Below are 14,866 nucleotides of genomic sequence, written 5' to 3'. Positions count from 1 at the left end.
GCCTCAAATACTGAAAAGAAATACTGAATCTTTTCTGGAGCAGCAGCATCCCAAAAATTTAAAGCACATTGTAAGCTTGTAGTAAAAATTAAAATGTCTATATAATGAATAATGCACTGAAAAATTCAAAGTCTTCTTGTATTGAAGCAGTGACAAAGAAAATTTTTACATAATGTAGGGCCAAAAGTGATTCAAGGCAAAACTTTCCAGTGGTATCACTTTCATGGGCTTTCCAAAATTACAAGCAAGCTCACTAAATGAAAATCTTTTACAATCACCAGGATGTAAAGAAACAGCATAAAAACAATCTCTTAAATCCATAATAATTTTACATATATTTCTCGAAATAGCAGTTTGAGTAAACAAATAGTGTCTATAGCCTCATCAACCTTTTGTAAACCCTGTTAAGGTCCTTAATAGTGGCAAGGCTGTTGGGGATGAATGCTTATCTTGATTGCTCGCTCTTAGCAGCTGCCCTTGGGCTGTTTTAAGGTACCAACAGATCCAGTATTTGTTTAAAAAAAAAAAAAAAAAAAAATTTTAATTTAAACAGGTGAAGATTGTTACAAGATTTACAAATGAATAATGATGGCCTTTCTGCCGCTGCCCGACATCAATGTCGGGCGGGCATGTTGAAAGGTTATGTGAAATGGAAAGATGTGATCACTGGCTTATGGCATGGGCCAGATCCCGTTCTGTCGTGGGCGAGAGGGTCTGTTTGTGTGTTTCCTCAGGACCGGCAAGATCCGTTGTGGGTCCCTGAAAGATTGACCAGGAGGTGCAACAAGAATGAAGATCCTGCTGTTGCTGACACTTCTCTTGGTGTGACCCAAGTGCTAGTCCAAACGGAGCCCTGGTGGGGGATACTATCGGTGTTCCCGAGACCCATGCTGATACGTCATGACCGTTAAGCCCACTCCTTTAATTTGTCTAAGCAGTTGTTAAGTTATCTTTTGGGTAATTGGACTGGAGAATTCGATTTTTTAAAGCATCAGCTACGTGTAGCCATCGTGACCGTGAATTCCACGCGTACGGATGCTGGACTGGCTTCGGGATTGTCATCTTGGATTGCTGCTGCTGTGAATCATCTAGGGAGGGGCGGGTATGGGAGCCCCTAGCTGGACTCTTGCTGCTGGTCTCCCTAGTGAGCCTGTGGTGTTTGTGCAGGATGAGGTTCGTACAGAGGCGTGCATGCGCCATGGTCGTGGCAGGCATTTGCAGTCATTGAGGCAGGACAGTCCCCCAGGCGTTGCTAACAGTCATATAAGATATATAGCCACCCTTACTCTACTGGGCCCCTGTTTCCCCTGGCATATTCCATCGCCCCTGAGCATATCGAGTGACCCCACTCAGTGACGGGCAACTTCCCTTCTCACCTAAGACATGGAGCCTTGAGGACGACAAGGTAATCCCATGACGGGTACACAAAGGGACGATCCTAAGACAGGGGGGTCACCGACTCAGTATATGCCAGTGTCGCTGGGTGCCAATAAAACAAAAAGGGGAACTGTAGAGGGCTGAGGTCCCGGGCCCTGGGAGGGCGCCAATTCCCGCCTTCCCTCATTAAGAAAAAACAAGTCCGGTTCCTGCCATCTGCTCATTGAGAAAAACAAGTCCTTGAGAAAAACAAGTCCTTATTTGGCTGTTCCTGCTTGGCCTGGTCGTTTCCACAAAGTACAACCTATCCCACATGGCTTGCTGGGATTGGCTAGTGCTAGCTATTTAAGTGTGGTGCAGGGATTTCCTGGGGTCAGAAGATTGTATTAAGGTTCCTGAGTAAAACTGCTTGAAGAAGATCTTGCTGGTCGTGTCTTCCTTGCCGGTCGAGGTTGGGCGCGACATTTGGTGATACTCAATAATGTTGCCACATCCTCCTTGTCAAGACTTAGTCTTCCCATGGCTTTTGTGACAGATGCTTCTCCACTTGCCCTTTTGCTGTTACTCTCAAATCCATTTTGTGCTCACCTTGATGTGCCTGAAGTTTAAACCAGGCTTTGCTCTGAGTATTCTTGACTAAACCTTCTATGAGCAATTTGTGTATTGGCTCCAAAATCTACCTCTCACTCCTACCTCTCTCTTGAACGTCAAGCTCCTGCATTTGGAGAACTCTTACATATCTCAAAGTCAGCCCAGCACTGCTGAATGTATTAGTTTTACCTCCTCCTATCCTTCTCAATCCCAGTCTCCCAAGCCCACTCTTCTTTGGGGATCTTTATCTTGGTAAATATTATCACATTCTATGCCCTTGCCCTAAGTAGAAAGAGCTATTTGGTTATCTCTACCTGTGTGATCTCTTCCGTGCACTCAGTCACCTGGTTCTTGTTTCTACTGTGTCCTCATTCATTTCACTACCATCATCCTTGTACATAGCACTCTTCCACCTGGACCACAGCAGTGCACACTAAACTGCTCTCTAGATTGCTATCAACACACTACTTTCTCTGCAGACAACTGGTCAACCTTCTCAACCACGCCGTTCATCTTGTTCCCCAATAGACCTGCTTCAGTGTCTTCAGTAGCCTCCAGGACAACCCTATCTCCCCCACTGACTTATCATTTGCCTGAAGGTTGTATGCCAAGATATCTTTTACCTGAGAAATGCTGAAAATGTTTTCCCCTCCCCATTTTCTTTGGGATGTTGTATTTTAACAACAACAACTAAAAATCAATGTGAACAATGTAGCAGTCCAGTAGCAACATGATTATGGCATACCCTTACTCTCTACATCCTAGTAAATTTTCCTCCCAGACTCTTAATACTTGACAAAGTTTTACATTTTATGAGATCAAAGTAATTTTTCTTCCAATAAAAAAATGATTAACTTTCCTTTAATGCATCCATCAAATTAGCCTCATATATGTATATAGTAGACCGAAAGCTTAATTACTAGAGACTGATCACACAGTGTGTAAACATTTTACTGTAGATGAAGTATGAAACTGTAACATGCTTTCAGGATGCACTATCCATATTGTAATCCACATAAAAGCAAGGTGTTTATAGAAACCCTGACTCACGCCAACAGCAAAAGTGGATTCGATTATATCAGAGTGACAGGCGTCTGTGTTTTGCTGGAGAGAAAGTCTTCCATTCAATTTTATATAATGACTTTTTTTTAATTGTGAAGCATGTAAAGGGCTTCATTACTAATTCATAGTTTCTTTCTCAACAGATATGGGCAGAGGAAATGGCTGAGTGCCTCTAAATGCACAAATATCAGCAGGACCTACTGTGATCTTTCTGTTGAGACCTCGGACTATGCGCGTCAGTTCTATGCCAAGGTGAAGGCCATTTGGGAGACCAGGTGCTCTGAATGGGCCGAGACGGAACGCTTCTATCCTTTCTTGGAAAGTGAGTAATGCCACTGTCCAGCATTACTGAGCTGGATTACGGATGTGATAGTCTGGCCTCACGGGCAACTCTGCCCAAAGGAAGGACTCTTGTCCGGTTCAGTAACTAGACCTGCTACTTCATGTAGCCGAAACCCACAGGAACCTTTAAGATCTCTCTCAGAATTACAGACAGATGCCAACAATAACAGATTTTTATTGTTTCATCATTCGATGGAGACCTTGTATTTAAAGAACACTGTAGACTAGTGAATTGGTGATATGTGTCCAGAAGGTATGCTGTCCTGATTATACAACCAAGTCTCTTTTTCATTAAACTTGGCATTCTGCTGTTGTTTCTAGGTGTAACTCAGAATTAAGACAAGAATCTTCCTGTTATTTGCTTTTATAATTTTCCGTACCCTGATATGTGGCCAACCCAACCATGAAGGATGCCAGCAGGGCCACCATAATGAAATATCTAAGGGCTGCAGAGGCCCCAGGAGGTGGTGCCTTTTTCAGTGTTCTGCCAGGTCAGAGGCTGGTGACCTATGCCCTTGGGTCAGATTCAGCCCCTTTATCTACAGGCCATGAGCTGAGAATGGTATTTATATTTTTAAAATAGTTTTTTTTAATCCAAACAATATGTTTTGACATGTGAAAATGGTATGGACTTAAATTTCAATGTCAAGGGCTGGAGAGATGGCTCGGCAGTTAAGAGAGTATGTTGTTCTTGCACAGGACTTGAATTTGGTTGCCAGCACCCACGTGGCTTACAACCACATTGAAATCCAGTTTCACAGGATCCAATACCCTCTTTGGACCTCCACTTACAATGCATGCAATCTCTTGCACAGACATACAGGCCGGCAAACCACCCATGCACATATAAAAATACATTTTAAAAGATAAACTGCACTACATACAGATTATTTAGAAAATGTTTTGTAAGTTTCAGTGTCTGTATATAAAGTTTTCCAGAACCCCAACCCTGTTCACTTACTTACACTGCTGCCAATGGTTGCTTTCACACCACAAGCTGAGTCCCTGCAAGAGAGATCATGTGGCCTGCCAAGCCGCCAGGCTTTTTATGGTGAAAGGATCTCCCATAAAAGGGCGGTTTTTAGGTCTCTGATCCCACTAGGATTGTACCATAGCTTTACCTCAGGGGAGGAGGGGCTCCCACCTGAAGATGTTAACACCCTCTTGTCCTCTAAGCACAAGTCAGCCCACCAGAGGTTGCCCTGACGACTGGCGAGAAGTCCATCTCTATTGCCCTGACAGCACCAGAGAAGTGGAAAAGGAATCCACAAGACAGCCCTGTTTCTATGCAACAAGTGTACCCCAGCCTGAAGTACAACGTGTCTGTGTATGACACTAAGTCAGGAAGAACGGTGAGCCTGGCCTGGGAGGGGGTCTGTCCTCTGAGCTTCCTTTCTGTAGTTCCAGGGGCACGGGTGGTCCTGGTGCTGTGGTTCTCCTTGTGAGAATGTGGCAACTACACTCTTCAATCGAGATACCGGGAAAGCGTTCTGTCGACAGTTCATAATGTTACTATTGGACATCCACTGGATGAAGTTTCTTTGCTTGTACATCATTCTTCAGTCACTTTCCAGGAATTTAAAATTATATATGTGATATATATATGTACTAAATACATATATATTTGTAATAATGTATATGTGTAAATATATGTATGTGTATGTGTGTATATGTGTACACGTGTATATGTATATATGATGTTATGTATATATATATGTGTATGTGTGTATATGTGTATATGTATATATGATGTATATTATATGTGTATGTATATGTATGTGTATGTGTGTATATGTGTATATGTATACATGATATATATGTATATGTATATTATGTGTATGTGTGTATATGTATATATAATGTATATGTATATGTGTATGTATATGTATGTGTATGTGTATGCAAATGTGTGTATATGTTTATATGTATATATGATGTATATGTATATGTATGTGTATGTGTTTGTATATGTGTATATGTATATATGATGTATATGTATATATGTGTATGTGTATATGTGTATGTGTATATATGATATATATGTATATGTTTGTATGTGTATGTGTTTGTATGTGTATATGTATATATGATGTATATGTATATGTATGTGTATGTGTTTGTATATGTGTATATGTATATATGATGTATATGTATATATGTGTATGTGTATGTGTATATATGATATATGTATATGTATATATGTACGTGTGTGTATATGTGTATATGTATATGATATATATTTATATGTTTATGTATGTGTATGTATGTGTAGGTGTGTATATGTGTATATATGTATATGTATATATGATGTATATGTATATATATGTGTATATGTGTATATATGATATATGTATATGTATGTGTATGTGTGTATATGTATATATGATATATATGTATATGCATATGTATGTGTATGTGTATATATTTGAGCAAGAGGAACACAGGAGAAAGCTAAGTAAGAACTTTACCCTGAGTTATGATTTAGAACTGTTCCTGAACTTGGTCCATTTCTTACTGTGTTCTGCTCAGCTAGAAAAATATTTTGAAACTGTGCTGAAAAGAATAAAGGCTTATGGTGACATGAAGGATGGAGCAATATCTCAGCCTCTCGCTTTTCTGTGGAGCTGTCCTGGGGACATCCTCTGACTCTAACCTCTGTGCTTCTCTGTCCAGTGGTCCCAGTGTATCACCAACAGCACACTGGTGCTCAGCTGGCTGGAACCCAGCACTCTGTACTGTGTCCATGTGGAATCCCTTGTCCCAGGGCCCACTCGCCTCCCTCTGCCTTGGAAGCAATGCATCAGCACTTTGGAAGGTAAGCTGCAAGAAGTTTCAGCAATCTGAAGAAAGAAAGCTGATAAGACAGAAAAAGAAGTAAGTTCAGATCAAGCCTTAACAAAGCTCTGTCAATCAAAATCAGATTCAAGCTATGACAAAACCATCTACTTGTCCCAGTGCATTGGACTATCTGGTACTCTGCCTTTGAGCTTAGTACTGACAAGGGGTGTCACGCCATCTGGAAACTGTCAGCAAGGTCCAGGGGTTCATGGCCACCATCCTCGATAGTTAACATAGCTTTCTACCTTGGGAACTACAACGAAGAACTTTCATACACATCCTCTTTCTTCTTTCCAGCCATAGTCACTGTAACCACAGCAGAATACCCAAGAGCTCTGAGGCAGGAAGTGAAGCACTGTCCCGGGAACACTTTCAAGGCTGCTGCTTTGATACAAACCACAGCACCTCAAGTAGCCTTCAGACATCCCTTGCTAGCCACGGGCCGGTCTGCGAGCATCCCAGTCTCTCTCTTACCATTGCTCCTCTCTGTCTCCCTGTGTTTTCTAAACAGCACTACCTCAGAACTGTAGTTTCAGATGCTTCTTTTAAGAGACCTGGAGTCATGAGCATTGTGTTTGTTTAATATTTCTGCTCTACAGTAAGAACTTCAACTTAAACCCTGAAAGTGGAAGATAGGTCGACCCTCAAGTCCAATGCATTATCAAAATGGTCTTCATCTGTTATTATTTTCGATTCTCCCTTCTAACAAATGCTCACATCCTTTGCTTCGGGTTCTGGTTCTTTCCTCATCTCCAGCTAAGAACCCACAGCCCCTGCCTCAATCCCACCCCAGCCCTACCCCAGCTCCACCCCCCTGCCCCTGCACCAGCCCCACCCCCACCCATGCTGCTGTCTTTTTCTTTCAAGTTGAAACGGTCCTAGGAAAAGGAAAGGCGTGTTGGAAACAATTGAACAGTAAAAAGCTTTACTTCTGAGTCACTTTATCATGTCATCTCTTTGAAAAGAAGCCATTCCCTACCGTTAATACAAGTAAAACTCAAATGCCAAGCAAGCAGGAAAGGGACATAAGCAGACTGGATTGATCAGCTTTGGGTCTCAAATCGGTGCTGTGTTTCCTAATAGCTTGATCAGCGCCAAATGGTAGGAGTGACTTTGCTATGTAGCTCAGTCAACAGTCTTCCCAGAAAGAAGATTAAGTGCATTTCCTCGACAGAGCAGTGAAGGGACAGATAAAAGTACACCATTTCCGGTGTTGACATTTCCCACAATGCCCTACCTGCTCACTCGTCCAAGAAACCTTCTAGGACACTACTTGAAAAATATCTCTACTCCTTGCAGTTTCTCAATCCTCACTGTGAAAATGAAACGTATTGGTTTACTGTAGCAAAGGTGCTACCACACACCACACTAAACACCAGCCTTTGTTGTCACCAACATCTTACTCAGGAGAAGTCCTGTCTACTGGCAAGAGCGGGGGCTACCCTGGAGCCCGAGCTAAGGCGCCATCCCAGCATGTGCGTCACAGCCCAGGCTGTGGCACATTACTGTGTAGGCAGACAAGCACTCTCTCTGGGAGCTAGTGATAGGGTAGAAGGGTCTTCAGGGAATGCCCACATTCACAACCACTATCGTAACACATCTGTTTCCCATCCACAGCCGGTAGTTAGTGGGATAGATGCTACACGATTTTATCTCTGTCAGACAGCGAGAGCATCCAACATCCACGTGGATTAGAACGTTCCGCTGTCACGCTGGCTGACTTTATTGGTGTATAAGGAATGTTGGGAAGGGATTGCAGTTTGTATTAAGTTTGTATTTTTCTTTCTTTCTTTCTTTCTTCCTTCCTTCCTTTCTTTTTCTTTCTTCCTTTCTTCCTTCCTTTCTTTCTTTTTTCCTTTCTTTCTTTTTTCTTTCCTTCTTTCTTTCTTCCTTCCTTCCTTCCTTCCTTCCTTTCTTTCTTCCTTTCTTTTTCTTTCTCGCTCTTCTTTTTTCTTCAGCCCTTACAACTCTCCTGAAAACCAGATCCAAAGATTTTAAAGTCAGCTCTGATCACTGTGTAAACCAGATGAGCAAACTTTTAAGCGTAGGCGCCAGGCTGGGAACCCTAGAGACAGCTAGCAAGTCATTCATCTGCAAAGACCATATGGCAACAGAGCCCCCTCTTCCTCAGGCTTATCGGCCTCTTTTTCTTAAGACTGTCAGTGAGTAGACGAAACTCATCCACACTATAGAGCAATTTCCTTTGCTCAGAATCTACTCATTAAAATGTTAATCCGCCTAAAAACTGTATCTCTAAAGAAACATTTAGAATAGTGTTTAGTCAAATGCCTCTGGCCCACACAAGCTGACGTATAAAGTTAACCAGCCCAACCTCCAGGTAGCTCACACAAGCTTCACGAGTATGTCAGACGGCGGAGCAAGCCTGTATCCGTTCTGTGGTCTGGTCAGTGATGGGCCAGGATGTTCTTCTTAAAACTCTTTACTAAGCCTTTTCATTATTAGGCAGACTTTTCACTCACCATAAGCCCACAAGCAGAACTCCTCAAATTAATGACATTATCTTTTTAAATTATTCTCTCTGTCTGTCTCTGTGTCTCTATGTCTGTCTGTCTGTCTGTCTGTCTGTCTGTCTCTCTCTCTCTCTCTCTCTCTCTCTCTCTCTCTCTCTCTCTCTCTCTCTTTCGTGTGCCTGGAGAAGCTACCTGGAGAAGACTGAATAGCCCTCTCTCAGGAGTCATTACTCGCAATTTTTATGGATGGGGACTTGTGACATTTCCCCACCCACATTGGATGGACGTTTCCTCACCCGCGTTGCCATGTCAACTGGTCTTGTTCAGGCGACCACAGCTTTGAGATTCCGTGGGTGTAGCTTCCCTGTCATATATAGAAGACACTATTTCACAGGAGGCAGACTGGTCCTCTGGTTCTTAAAATTGCCTTACCCCACTTCCAACATGTTCCCCGAGTCTTAGATATAATGATCAGGTAGTTATATGGATCTGCTGGGTTGGGCACTCGACACTCAGTTATGCATTGTTTCTAGTCGTGGATTTCCATAATGGTTTCTGCTGCAAAAACAAGCTTATTTGATCAGTGAGGGGTGGGAGCTACACTTGTCTTTGGGGATAAGAATACAGGTATGCATTTGTAGTATAATAAGAAAGTCTATTGGCTCAGGAAAGTGGTGATAGTAGGTTCTTCTCAAGGGTCCGTGACCTCACCAGCTATAGTTGGCTAGTTTTACAATACCAGGCGTGAATACCCCTACTGAGCCAATGCTGGGTCCAATTAGATGGTTGTTGGTTACCCCAGAAGGAGTGTGCCACTAATGCTTCCTTGAGTATATCTTGTCCCATGCTGATCTTTGTTGTGGTGTGCAGGCTGTGTAGTAGGGTAGGACCATTGGTTGATTTTCTCTCTGGGTGGTATTTGTATTGTACCTTAAGTACTGAGAACTCAGGAGAGAGGCTTCCAGGTCAACAGCAGCTTGATTTCTCTGACGTCTATGTTCAGAGTATGTGGGACCTTCAGCTTTTGGATCTTACCTTCAAGCTATGGGAAGCATCAAAAGGCTATGGCAGTAGCCTCTAACATTTGAGGACCGCTCTGACTGATAACTCAAAGGGAAGTTTCCAATGCCTGGAACTAGGGATCTTGTTAAAGAGAGTGTTGCTGTTTGGTTTGCTGTTTGTGAATTGCCAAGGTGATAGACCCATTTGTTTGCACATACATCAGCCAGAATGAGTTTCAAAGCCTGACATAAGGTTTTGGAATACCAACGACTGATATTATTAATGTATCCTAACTGTAAAGATGGGGGAGTGGATTTAGACAGTGCCTTAAGAACCTCATCGTCAGAGAGATGACAGGTTCTCAAGTTTCTCAGTATATGAATGAGAAAATTAAGTCTATGAATGCAGGTGGCCTGCCTCTTTGCATTGCCCAGGTTTCATACCATATTAAATCATAACTTTACAATCATAACCGATGATTTTTCTTTAACAGTTCAAACATCAACATGGAAGGTTAAAGTCATCTTCTGGTATATCTTGCCCACGTCTGTCATTGTGTTTCTTTTCTCTGCAATTGGTTACTCAGCCTACCGTTACATCCATGTTGGCAAAGAAAAACACCCAGCAAATTTGGTGAGTACTTGTCATGGTCAAAGACTGTCAGGACAAGAAGAGAGAAGAAGAGGGGTATAGTTTCCTATAAGAACAGAGTGGCCTTAAGCTGTTGATGAATTCTGGGGTTGGGGATTTAGCTCAGTGGTAGAGCACTTGCCTAGCAAGCGCAAGGCCCTGGGTTCGGTCCCCAGCTCCAAAAAAAGAAAAAAGAAAAAAAAAAAAGCTGTTGATGAATTCTAAAACACATTCTGAGCTGAGAGTAGTTAAGTAGGAGCGTACTTCCATAGCATGTGTACAGTCCTGTGTGACCTCCTGTAACCCCAAACCAGACAAAAAGCAGGCTCTGTACTGAATCACTCATGAACATACCCAACATACCTAGAAGTTCCCTAGGTTTGAAACCATTTTATAAGAAGATAAAGGTGTGGAGCAAACAGGCTAAGTCATGATCACACTGCCTTTCTCAAAGTTCAAGCCTACGTAGAGATAATATGTGAAGGCTGAAAATAAAAACAAGTTTTGAGGACTCATGGGGTACAAGGAATCTCTGAAACCCTTTGTGGGAATCAGTTCTCATGTTCAAGCTCGGGTTCGAAAGTAAGAGATGGGACACTTACTACAAGCAGAAAAAGGAGCAGAGGGAGGTGGGGCAGTAGAGTGGCCAGAAAGCTTGTCATAAGGCCAGTCTGTCATGTTCTCTATGAGGGGCTACATTGCTGTGAAGCACCAGGCTGTGTCGTGGGAAAACATGGTGATGTCATCCGAGCTCGGGTTTAGTCTAGAGAAATTTCAGTAAGGTTTAGATCCAACTGGACACTTGTTCTAGAAAAATAGAGGCAGCCAAGAAGGCATCTAGGGGAGGAAAGATGACAGTCAGGTGTATGCTTGATATCGAAATACTCTCCTTGGGAATTACTAAAAGATGCATTAGCGTGTAAATGCATGTAATGTATATGTCTGTTCCGGTTGATTCCCTTCACACAGTTCTCTGCTATTCTGCTCCACTCAGGTACTGCGGTGAGCTTCTTTGTAGCACAGGGAGATCTTTTCTGGGAGGAAAATTCACAGAAATTTGGCTACATGTGACTTTTTTTTTCTATTCTTTTTTTGAGCTGGGGATTGAACCTGGGCCTTGTGCTTGCTTGGCAAGCCAACCACCACTGAGCCAAATCCAACCCTACATGTGACTTTTTTTAAAAGCCTATAATTCTGTCAAACAATGGGGTGAAAGGCCCTGTTGTGTGTTGTTAAATGAAATCGTGCCATTGGATGACAGGAAGACTGTACCTCATCACTGATGCCTCTCTGTAGCAAGCACCTTCGGCGTACCCCAAAGAGAACAAAAATGATGTCTGGGTTTTCAGGATGGAGCCTAGGGCCTCATACATGGACTGCATTCCACTCCTTGGCTCTTTTCCCAAACAATTCTTTAATCTTTGCTTTTGAGACAAATTGCCTCAGCTGACCTTTCCTCTCTAGGCCAGATTAGCTGGCACTATGGGGGTCTTACTGATTTTCTTTATTCTTGGACATCCCTGACATGATTTAGACTTTTTAAAATACCTTATAAACTAACAGATGAATTGCCGCCGCCTCCTCTTCCTCCCCTTCCTCCTCTTCCTCCTCCTCCTCTTCCTCATCCCCTTCCTCCTCTTCCTCTTCCTCTTCCTCTTCTTCCTCCTCTTCCTCCTTCTACTCCTCCCCCTCCTCCTCTCTCCTCTCCCTCCTCTTCCTCCTCCTCTTCCTCCTCCTCCTTCCTCCTCCTCTTCCTCCTTCTCTTCTTCTTCTTCTTCTTCTTCTTCTTCTTCTTCTTCTTCTTCTTTTCTTCTCCTTCTTCTTTTTTCCTCTTCTTCTTCTTCTTTTATTTTGTGCTCTTTTCTAGCACAATTTGAAGACTACAACCTTGTGTCCATTTCCTTTTCCGGCATTGTGATAGGGTAACTTAAATTTATGGGACAAAGGGACTTGTTTCCTGTTTCCACTCACAGTTCCAGATTACAGCCCACCATAGTAGGAGTTGGGGTAGAGGTAAGGGTGGTAGGAGACTGAAGCAAAGTGTCACAGAGAACAGTGAATTAATGCCTCCGAGGCCCACCCTGGAAAGCCACTGCCCGTGTTAAGAGTGTGTCCCACACTCCCTTGGTTTAAATTAAGAAAATCTCTCACAGGCATGCCCACAGATCAACTTCATCGAGACATAAACAGGCCCTCATTGAATTTCTCCTCTGCTCACTCTATTTGTGTCAAGGTGACAATAGAAAATACCATATTCCCTTTCTCAAATACATTGTTATGCCTGTGTATGTTTCATGTCCACAGTATATCCAGGAAAGAGCTAGTAGTCCAGGCAACCCCAGCCTAGTAACAACTGGAAACAAAATAGACTTCCTCTAGTCTTACACTCTAGGGCTTTTCATTCGATAGAGTTCTGTGGGAAAACTGCTAACTAAAGTGAAAGTCTATCATTGACCCCGTAGCCTTCTGAGCTCAGCATAGACTGGAGGATTCCCTTCATTGACAGGGCTTCCCCTTCTCTGACTTTGTCTGGGGAATTCAAATCCCTCTCCTACCCCACCTCTCTACCTGTGGAAGGTTTCATAGCCTCAGTTAGATTACAGGTTCAACTTCCTTTCTCCATTCAGCTAGCACCTGAGATTCCTAAAATGCTTCCTCATGCTAATGAGGCGTTTAGGTACCTCAAGCCTTCAGCCAATGACCTTTAGCCATCCTGCATGTTTCTAATTTCTCTCCCCCCCATCCTCCAAAACTAAATAAGCCTTTAATCACCCAAGTGAAGTTGATCCACCTTCCTGCAGCTGGTCTGGGTACGTCTTCACCATTTGTACTCCCAGGCCTTCAGAACCCCTGTCAGTTGTCTCTGCCCCTTTGTCAACGCAGGGAGGGTCGCAGCCTAAGTAATGCTCCTTCCTTTGCTGGAAGAAATAGAGTTCCCAATCTTAAAGAACTGAGAAGATTCCAGAATTTAATTGACTCAAGTCCCTTCAGTCACACCCCTGAACCACACACGGATGCTCTCCAGTGACACAGTTCACCTCTGGTTGCACTTAAAGGGTCTTGGGCCCCTTGCCTTTTGGAGTGAAGTTTTCTCTATATGACAAACATGGATTGGTCAGAAAATGCCGCACATTATCTTGGACACTAGAAGTTGGCAGCCATCAGTAATGTTTCTCTAGATGAAAAGTTGAAGCTCATTCTCTTCTCTTTGCAGGTACTGATTTATAGAAATGAAATTGGCAAAAGAGTCTTCGACCCTACTGAGACACTTCATTCTATCACCCTCAGTACGTTGGATGATTCTAAAATTTCTCAAACGGATATGAATTTACTGGCCGAAAGCAGTGATGAGGTCAGCGTAATCAACCCTGAGTTCAGTGGGAGCTGGGAGCCAAACTGGGAGGACGCGGAGGGGCAACATTTAGGATACTCTTCACATTTGGTGGACATTGTCTGTGGTGTCGAGCCAAGCGACAGAGACACCTCCCTAACCCGGCACGCCTGGTTCAACAGCCTCATGCCCACAGGAGAAGCAGACCTTGAGCCTCAATACAAAGTCCTAACTGACTTCTACAAGGAGGGTGGAGACCAGCAGTTCTGTGGTCCGGAAGAGGCAGCCAGAACAGAGAAATTAGCTGAGCCACAGACGTCTTTAGCAAACTTGGACCCACAGCTCGAAGACCTACAACACCTGGGGCAGGAGCATCCTGGCTCAGAAGATAGACCAGAGGAAGAGGCATCTACAACGCTAGTGGACTGGGACCCTCGGACTGGCAGGCTGTGTATCCCTTCCTTACCTATCTTTGGCCATGATCTGGAGAACTATGGGCGTTACGAGAGAGACCAGCTCTCAGAGGATGGCCTTTTGTCTAGACTCTATGAGAACCAGGCACCTGACAAGTCAGAGGAAGAAAATGAAAACTATCTCATGCAATTTATGGAGGAATGGGGGCTACACGTACAAATGGAAAGCTAATGCCAGGTTTTCTGTGGACTATCAACAAATGAAGCAGCCATTCCAGGGAGTGAGCAACGTTCAGATTTTCCAGTGTCCCTGATAACACTGCTCTCTCTGTTCATGCACTTGGCCAGCCCTGCCTTCTCCAGGTGGTCAGCACAGAGTCCTGAAGTGTAAGAACTTTCTGGAATACAGAGCTCTGAGCTTTGTCGTAGACAGAGTAAGCATTTTCAGGTTGGGTGGGGGCTTTACAGAAGAACTCACCATGGTCCCTGTTTATTGTTTCCTAACAAGTATGCCTGTACAGTTATTTTCTGTTGTTTTTTTTTTACTGTATGTGTGTGACACTATCAAACTATTTCATAAAAGCCATTTATTTTATAAACCCTTTCTCTAGAATGTGTTGACTGTTGGCGTAAAATTTTTGCAACCTACTTTTAATAAGAGTTCAATCGCTCCTCTAGCCCACCATCCAGCAGAGGTAGTAGAAGAGAAAAGTTATCAGGATATGAGGAAGGCGGACCTGTTCAGCAATAGTTCTTTGGGGGAGACCTTGATCTTCTTTGTCTCAACAGTTAAGCCCCATAGCAAACAC

The 14,866-nt window shown here is 43.3% G+C and overlaps 1 protein-coding gene across 1 annotated transcript in view; it reads left to right on the top strand.

Moving 5' to 3' along the window:
- Il20ra (interleukin 20 receptor subunit alpha) overlaps positions 1-14,582 on the top strand; it is a 43,079-nt gene extending 28,497 nt beyond the window's left edge. Inside the window, exons 3-7 of the mRNA XM_032894938.1 lie at positions 3,174-3,352; positions 4,549-4,724; positions 6,046-6,187; positions 10,177-10,316; positions 13,528-14,582. Of these exons, the coding sequence (XP_032750829.1) occupies positions 3,174-3,352; positions 4,549-4,724; positions 6,046-6,187; positions 10,177-10,316; positions 13,528-14,289 (1,399 nt within the window). The 3' untranslated portion in view covers positions 14,290-14,582. The remainder of the gene's footprint in view (positions 1-3,173; positions 3,353-4,548; positions 4,725-6,045; positions 6,188-10,176; positions 10,317-13,527) is intronic.
- The last annotated feature ends 284 nt before the right edge of the window (positions 14,583-14,866 follow it).

The sequence above is a fragment of the Rattus rattus genome, chromosome 2, assembly GCF_011064425.1.
Source record: "Rattus rattus isolate New Zealand chromosome 2, Rrattus_CSIRO_v1, whole genome shotgun sequence".
Lineage (NCBI taxonomy): Eukaryota > Metazoa > Chordata > Mammalia > Rodentia > Muridae > Rattus > Rattus rattus.
The sequence above is the reverse complement of the archived record's forward strand: the minus strand, read 5'-3'. Positions and strand labels throughout refer to the sequence as shown.